The sequence below is a fragment of the Colobus angolensis genome, unplaced genomic scaffold (genome assembly GCF_000951035.1).
Source record: "Colobus angolensis palliatus isolate OR3802 unplaced genomic scaffold, Cang.pa_1.0 Scaffold327, whole genome shotgun sequence".
Classification (NCBI taxonomy): domain Eukaryota; kingdom Metazoa; phylum Chordata; class Mammalia; order Primates; family Cercopithecidae; genus Colobus; species Colobus angolensis.
The window spans coordinates 1,376,375-1,384,259 of record NW_012116566.1 but is presented as its reverse complement, the minus strand read 5'-3'; the positions used below and the strand labels follow the sequence as shown (position 1 = coordinate 1,384,259).

Here is a 7,885-nt window from a genome sequence, read left to right as displayed (position 1 = left end):
CCACTACACTCCAGCCTGGCAACAGAGTGAGAGAGACTCCTTCCCAAAAAAATTTTTAAAAAGTGTTATCAGCAGTTTTGACAAGCAACAGTGATAGCAAGAATAACAATAATAAGAAACATTTGCTGTGTCACGCCCTGTGCTGGGTACTTATGCTGCCTCTAGTCCATGCAATGATTCCAAAACAAGGGAATCAGGGAGGTTAGGTGTCTTGCCCAAGACTACACAGCTGCTAGGGACAGAGCTGAGCAGTCAACACTCAAAACTCACAGAAGCTGTGGGAATGTCAGAGAAAGGTACAAGTCTTGTCTACATTTCTTATCAAGCAGATAAGATGCCTCCATCAGCCCTCAATTTCCTCCGCCCTCTGCTTAAGTGACAGCAGTAGTCAAGACAACTCTAGTCTTCATTAAAAACACTATGAGTTTTGGAGAAAAGCACGGTATGTTATCACATTATAATAGCTATTTTATCATCTGAAATGTCTGCAACTCTGTCCACACGGCACTGAGCTTCCCCGAATCCAGGGAGCTGCCACAGTTGTTAAATTCACAAGTCAGTCAGTGAAGGGATGATAACATGTCAGTGCCTCCAACATTTGACTTTTTTAAAGTATTAATTTCAACAAGGAATTTTCCCTTGCAAAAGGGAAGCAAATCTTGCAGGGGAATCTCAGTTACTATCAAAAATTAATAACTCACTTCCCACACAATCAAGTTAGTTAGTTAAAGAAAAATAAACAAGTGCGCATTTAGGGTGAAACAGACAAACCTCAGGATCCCTTCACTTACATATTTTAAAATACTTATTTTGCTTTCAAAGTTCTCAGGTTTTTTGACATCAAAAGATATACAAGATAGGCCGGGCGCGGTGGCTCAAGCCTGTAATCTCAGCACTTTGGGAGGCCGAGACGGGCGGATCACGAGGTCAGGAGATCGAGGCCATCCTGGCTAACACGGTGAAACCCCGTCTCTACTAAAAAATACAAAAAAAATGAGCCGGGCAAGGTGGCGGGCGCCTGTAGTCCCAGCTACTTCGGAGGCTGAGGCCGGAGAATGAACCCGGAGGGCGGAGCTTGCAGTGAGCTGAGATCCGGCCACTGCACTCCAGCCTGGGCGACAGAGCGAGACTCCATCTCAAAAAAAAAAAAAGATATACAAGATAATGAACACAGTGGAAGAATCAAGTTGCAGAAAAGACTGTAAACTATGATACCTATATGTGAAACTGAAAAAGGATTTTGATATCTAAGCATCCACAGTTTTCAGAGAGATAGAAAATAAACTGTTGATCATTTTGAAAAATAGAAAAGTTTTCCCTCCCACACATTCTACTTCACGTTCTTCTGTACCATTTACATTTTTCACCATTAAGATGCAATTTTGGAAATAATCACTTCTTTCATTTATTCAAGAACCATTTATTTAGCATCTGTTTTGTCACAGAACAATTCTAGCAAACACATCACATGAAGCTCATGCACCAAGGATCTTTCATTCTAAAAAAATAATAAAAATAAAAGATTATTTAAAAATAAGAAAGAGGGAAAATCAAGCTGGGTAAGAGGGTTATGGGATTTGGAGATTGTGGGGGGTCGGGAGACCCCTGAGGTGACTCTCTAGCAGAGGCCTGAAGGAAGAAGGAAGCAAAATATGCCACTATTGAAGGAAAAGGGTTCCAGGCTAAGTGTGTAACAAGTGCAAAGGCCCTGAGGCAGGACTGTGCCACAGCTGGTACAGGTGCCACAGCTCGAGCAGGTGGCTCGAGCTGAATGAGGACAGAGAAGCAGAGAAGTAGCGGAGGCCAGATTGTACTATGCCTCACAGGCCCACGTGAGGACGTTGGCTTTTACTTTGCACGAGATGTAACCATGGGAGAAGTTTCAGGGCAAAGGATCTGACTTACATTCTGGTGTCTAAACTGAGAACAGACTGTACAGGGACAATGACAGAGGCAGGAAAGTTAGTTAAAACATTATCAGAAGGATCCAGGTCAGAAACTATGGTGGTCTGGATAAAAGTTGTATGATTCCTGTAATCCCAGCACTTTGGGAGGCCGAGGAGGGCAGATCACCTGAGGTCAGGAGTTCAAGAACACCCTGGCCAACATGATGAAACCCTGTCTCTACTAAAAACACAAAAATTAGCCAGGTATGGTGGCTGGCGCCTGTAGTCCCAGCTACTCAGGAGACTAAGGCAGGAGAATCACTTGAACCTGCGAGGATGCAGTGAGCGGAGATTGCACCACTGTGCTCCAAGCTGGGCGACAGAGTGAGACTTCTTTTCAGGAAAAAAAAAAAAAAAAGAGTAGTAATGATATAAGAATAATTGTAGGCAGACAGAGAGGGTTAAAAGGAGTCCTCGGTAAGGTTTTTTTCTTTTAATAAAAGCAGCTCCCGAAACATTTCTTCTCTAACAGAAAAGCAGTTTAAAGAGCCAGGCCAGCAAGCTTTGAAATGTAAATCCTGGTGATTAGAAACTGGGTCCATCCAACATGGGAATTCCCACCCTCTTCTCCTTGTCACCATGTGCGCCAAGCATCATGGCTGCCTCCAGATAACTCTATGTGTGCAGGAATCCTGGTGACCTGCATTTGCATATTAAAAGACGGGGATGGGAGGGCCAGTTTTCTCGAGGGCTACATGAATGACACACCTGGTCAAACCAATACCCTAAGCCCTATGCAAATCAGACACCGCCTCCTCCAGCCTCCTAAAATAACCGACTGTTTTCCCATTTACATGGTTTTTTTCTCTCCACTCCAAGCACCCCCTCTCTGTCTCTGTACCGGGGAGGTTTTTCCTTTTTTCTTGCCTATTAAACTTTCCACTCCTTGAAACCACTGCACGTGTGTCCACGGCGTTTATCTAATCGGCGCAAGACAAAGGACCCTGGTGTTCCTCCAGGCATTGGAGCCGTCATAAGGCAAAGGGATGAAAATTGTCACATTCTAGAAGGAACCTGAAAGTAGTGCTGACCAAATTGATGGTAGATTATTGGATAATGAGGTGAGAGAGAAGGAAGGGCTTCCAGCTTACTCCAGGGAGTGTTGGATTGCACTTTGGGAAGGCGATGTATTCACAGGCTTCAGGGGTTCGGACATAGACATCTTTTGCGGGGGCATTATTCTGACTATCACACTTCCCCCCACCACTCTGATAAAATGGAATGGCCACTTGCTAAAATGAAGATGAAGACAGGAGGACACTTTTGTGAGGCTGATCAAACACACTAAGGTTAAATATTCTGTAAGCATCCAATGGACATGTCACACAGGCAGACAGGTATGTGTGTCTGAAGTTCCGGAGAGAAGCCCTGGTTTGAGGCAGAGTTTGGGGTTTTTAAAGTCATGTGGGATCACCTAAGGAATGAGTAGAGGTGGAGAAGAGAAGAGCCTGGCAGGTCTATGTTTAAAAGTCAAAAAGACGAAGAGGAACCAGTAGGAATAGGTACAAAAGGACAACCAGACCATTAGGAGGAACCAGGTGAGTGCAGTCTCCTGGAAGCCATGTGACGAAAGTGTATCAAAAAGGAGAGAATGATCAACAGCACCCATGCAGCTGATTGTTCAAGAAAGATGAGATCCAGGAAAAACCACTGGATTTAGCAACAGGTCTGGGTGACTTTCAGGAGAGCTGTTTTATCAGTGATGGGGAAAGTATGACAAAATAATGGTCCCCCCAAAATACTCATGTTCTAATCTCTGCAACCTGTAAACATCTTACCTTCCACAGCTAAAGGTACTTTGCAGATGTCATTAATGTTAAGGACCTTGAGAAGAGGGGATTTTGTTAGATAATAAAGGGGACTCAACCTAATCTCATGAGTCCTTAGAAGCAGAAGAGATGGGCAGAAGAGTGGGTCAGAGACACGAGACAGAAGAAGGAGGGGGGATTCAAAGCATGGAAGGCACCTGACCCACCACTGCTGGCTTTGAAGATGAGGGAAGGAGTCAGGATCAAGGAAGGTGGTGGCTTTCAGAGGCTGGAACAGCCCTGAGCTGACCTAACACAGTGGGGACCTGGGTCCGCCAACCAGGAGGAAAGGAATTCTGCCAACAGCCTGGAAGAGCGGGAAACAGAACTCAGTCTCGGGGAAGAAATACAGCCCTGCCGACACCTGATTATAAGCCCGTGAGACCTGCATCAGATTTCTGATGGACAGAGCTACAAAAAGAACACATTTGTGTTGTTCAGCCTTCTAAATTTGTGGCAATTCTTTATGGCAGCAATAGAAAATTAGCAGAGAGCCTGAATGAAGTGAGTTGAAGAAAAACAAGGTGGAGAGAAACTGCGCTTTTGAGGGGTTTTGAAGGGAGCATGGAGCGGGAAGGAAACCAGGGCAATCATGGTAGGGTTTGCTGTGTGGAAGCAATCACAGCATGTTTGTGTGTTGATGAAAAGGATTCAGTAGAAAGTGAAAATGGATGATGCTTCCAGAGAAGAAATCCTGGGGTCAGTGGAGGCATTGGCTTTGGACGGCGAACCTGGAGAGAAAGCAGCTGCATGAGAGCAGTCACCCAGGTTAATGCACGTGGTGGTGGAGATGAACACTTCTATATTCTCAAAAAAGACAAGAAATAAGGCCTTTGGTGGAGACAGAGGAAGACAAGGAAGTGCTGGAGGCTTGAAAGGCAGGAGACATAAAATAACCACATAAGCATTTTATAAGAAATTCCTATTTGGGAACTCCACTTTTTTTTTTTGAGACAGAGTTTTGCTCTGTCACCCAGGCTGGAGTGCAGTGGCGTGATCTTGCCTCACTGCAACCTCCACCTCCCGGGTTCAAGCGATTCTCCTGCCTCAGCCTCCCGAGTAGCCAGGACTATGGGCACACACCACCACACCTGGCTAATTTTTTGTATTTTTAGTAGAGACGAGGTTTCACCGTGTTAGCCAGGATGGTCCCCATCTCCTGACCTTGTGAGCCGCCTGCCTCAGCCTCCCAAAGTGCTGGGATTTCAAGCATGAGCCACAGCGCCTGGCCTACTTTTTAAATGAACATTATTTTTAACGGACAAATCATCATTGTATATAATTACGAGACACAATGTAATGTTATGTTATATGTATACAATATGGAATGATTAATGCAAGCCGTTTGACCATAATGAGCATTCAGGGCATCCCTGAAGCTAAAATAAACAATGTAGTTGATACTACAAAGTTCAAATTAGACTAAGCAAATCACAGAATATTAGCCCTGCAAGCACCCTTAGAGACAATGTAGCTCAAGGGTCCCCAAACCCCAGGCCACAGACCAGTATTAGAGCTGAATGAGGACAGAGTATTGGTTCATGGTCCATTAGGAACCGGGCCACACAGCAGGAGGTGGGCGGCGGGCGGTGGGCAAGTGAGAGAAGCTTCATCTGTATTTACAGCCACTCCCCATGGCTCACATTACCGCCTGAGCTCTGCCTTCTGTCGTATCAGTGGCAGTATTAGATTCTCACAGGAGCACAGCCTTTATTGTGAACTGCACATGAACCCTATTGCGAACTGTGCGTGTGAGGGATCTAGGCTGCTCGCTCCTTACAAGAATCTAATGCCTGATGATTTCTCACTGTCTCCCATCACCTCCAGATGGGACTATCCAGTTGCAGAAAAACACACTCAGGGCTCCCATGAATCTAAATTATAGTGAATTGTATAATTATTATCTATTACAATGTACTAATAGAAATAAAGTGCACAATAAGTGGAATGCATTTGAATCATCCCAAAACCATCACCCACCCCCTCGTCCGTAGAAAAATTGTCTTCCACGAAACCAGTCCCTGGTGCCAGAAAGGTTGAGGACTGCTGGCTTAGCTCATCTTACAAATAAGGAGACTGAGTCTAGGGAGGTTGCAGTGGCAGGTGCCACTAACACAACTCGTAAATAGCAGGCCAAGGGAAGAGTTAACACTCTGGAGGCCTTGCCAGTGGTCTCTCCCCACTTTTACCTGCACTGATACTCAATTTCTCTCCTGCTTAAAAAAAAAAAAAAGGAAAATCTTAATTGTCTTTTAGTAAGAACAACAGATACTCAAGCTGCCCCCCAAGACCCACTGCGATTTGCACCTGACAACACAAAGCGATTAATTCCCTTTCTTGCCCACTCTGTGTCCACACAGTGTTTACACATTTAAACTTTGCCTCTAGAAGACTGAAGGCAGAGGAAGCAAGGTCGGTGTCAGTCACAAACCTAAATCCCATGTGAAGACACAGGTGTAAAGCTAGAAATACTAAATTTCAAAGGTTTTAGTATAAAAGAGTCTATAAACCCTAAGAGAATTTAAGTAAAAATCCCCTGAGCAACTCAAGAGAATAAAAACGGTAGGGGATGGGGAGAAGGGCTCCATCACCTGTCTGTAAGTGGAGTTATGACAAGCCTGTCAGTGCAGCCTAAAAATTCATTCTGGTATATGAAAGCCACATCTGTGATGTGAATCATCATCTTGTCAGAATCTTCGTTAAAGTAAAATCTGCACTGTTTCAGCCACTCAAAGTCCATAGGACTCTTGATATGCATATGACACTGAAATTCAAAAGGTATATGTTAGAGCTGTGATGAGAATCACTCATTAAATACACACATTAGCATTAGATATATAGATCATAAAGTGAAATAAATGAAACTCGTAGACAATCCAACTATTTCAGAGGTGTCAACTATATCACCAGCCAACCCATCCATCTATTGATGAGTAAAAAAAGAAACTTTGGAAGATATGGGAATAAGAAAACTCAAGAGAAACCCCTAATTACACCCCTCCAATTTAAGTGGCTTTACATATTCTAATAATAAGATATTCATTTCTTAAATTTCACCCTTAAATGCCTAATGCCATAGTCCTAACCATGAAATATAATCTAAAAAGCATGTTTTGGCATACAAAGACAGAACTAAACAATCTCATTAGGAAAAAGACATCTCTTAAGACTATGACAAAGTACATTGTTGGGGTTTTTTAATCCAGTAATTATTTTTCTCAAGAATTACATTGGGCCAAAATTTCTAACATCTAAATGACAGGCCATTGCCTGGCAATGCTTTTGTCCAGATTTTTTAGCCAAAATTTTAAGCCACTTTCATCATTTTCTTTGACAAATAAGAAACCTAAAATTAGCCTGAGCCCTTCATTTCTCAGAGAGGCAAGTAGTGTGCTTAACTATTAAGGCAGGAGATTAGCACACAATAGCTTCAATGTGCTACCTTTACTTCCATTACAGCAGGACCAATCTTTCATAATCTTTTTTACATAATGTGGTGAGACAAATCCAGAAAATTATTATGAAAATAAGAGCTTTTTGCCTCTTATCTAACGCATTTTACAGTAGACAACAAATTTCACTTCTTTTTATTTCCCATTTTCTATAGCTGCAAAACTCTCTTTTCCCACCCTGTTCTCTCTTTAAAAGCAAAAATGTGTGACACCTGAATGTCAGAAGCTCTATTAGGAAAGGCCATTTGCAATCAATGACATAAAATGTAGCAAAACTTGTTAAGAATGTGATTTTTCGAAAGCCTTAAGGGAAGTCCTAAACAGCTCTATTAAGCAATATTACTAATAATTTTCATAGCAAGAAAGTAGTGATCTTCAATTAATAGGTAAAAAGCAAAAAAGATGTAAGAAGGCTTTTCAGATGCTACATGACAATTTTAACATTAAAAATCATCACGTTAAAATATTTTTAATAAAGTCTAATTGCCTCAATAACATCTTAGCATAGATCATCAGAATATGATTTATATTCAGTTAAGACTTAAAGAAAGCTGGTAACAGGCTCTGATTACGAACATGATTCTTTGCCAGAGTTTAATCTTTTCCTTGAATTGAATCAAACTAGTTCTACCGGGTAAACACAGATAGTGTCTGGAATTTGTTTTTTTTTTTTTTTTTT

At 42.4% G+C, this 7,885-nt stretch overlaps 1 protein-coding gene across 1 annotated transcript in view; it reads right to left on the bottom strand.

Moving 5' to 3' along the window:
- The window catches only part of DNAH5 (dynein, axonemal, heavy chain 5), a 252,270-nt gene that overhangs the window by 141,911 nt on the left and 102,474 nt on the right, over positions 1–7,885 (bottom strand). Inside the window, exon 35 of the mRNA XM_011951766.1 lies at positions 6,346–6,518. Within this exon, the coding sequence (XP_011807156.1) occupies positions 6,346–6,518 (173 nt within the window). The remainder of the gene's footprint in view (positions 1–6,345; positions 6,519–7,885) is intronic.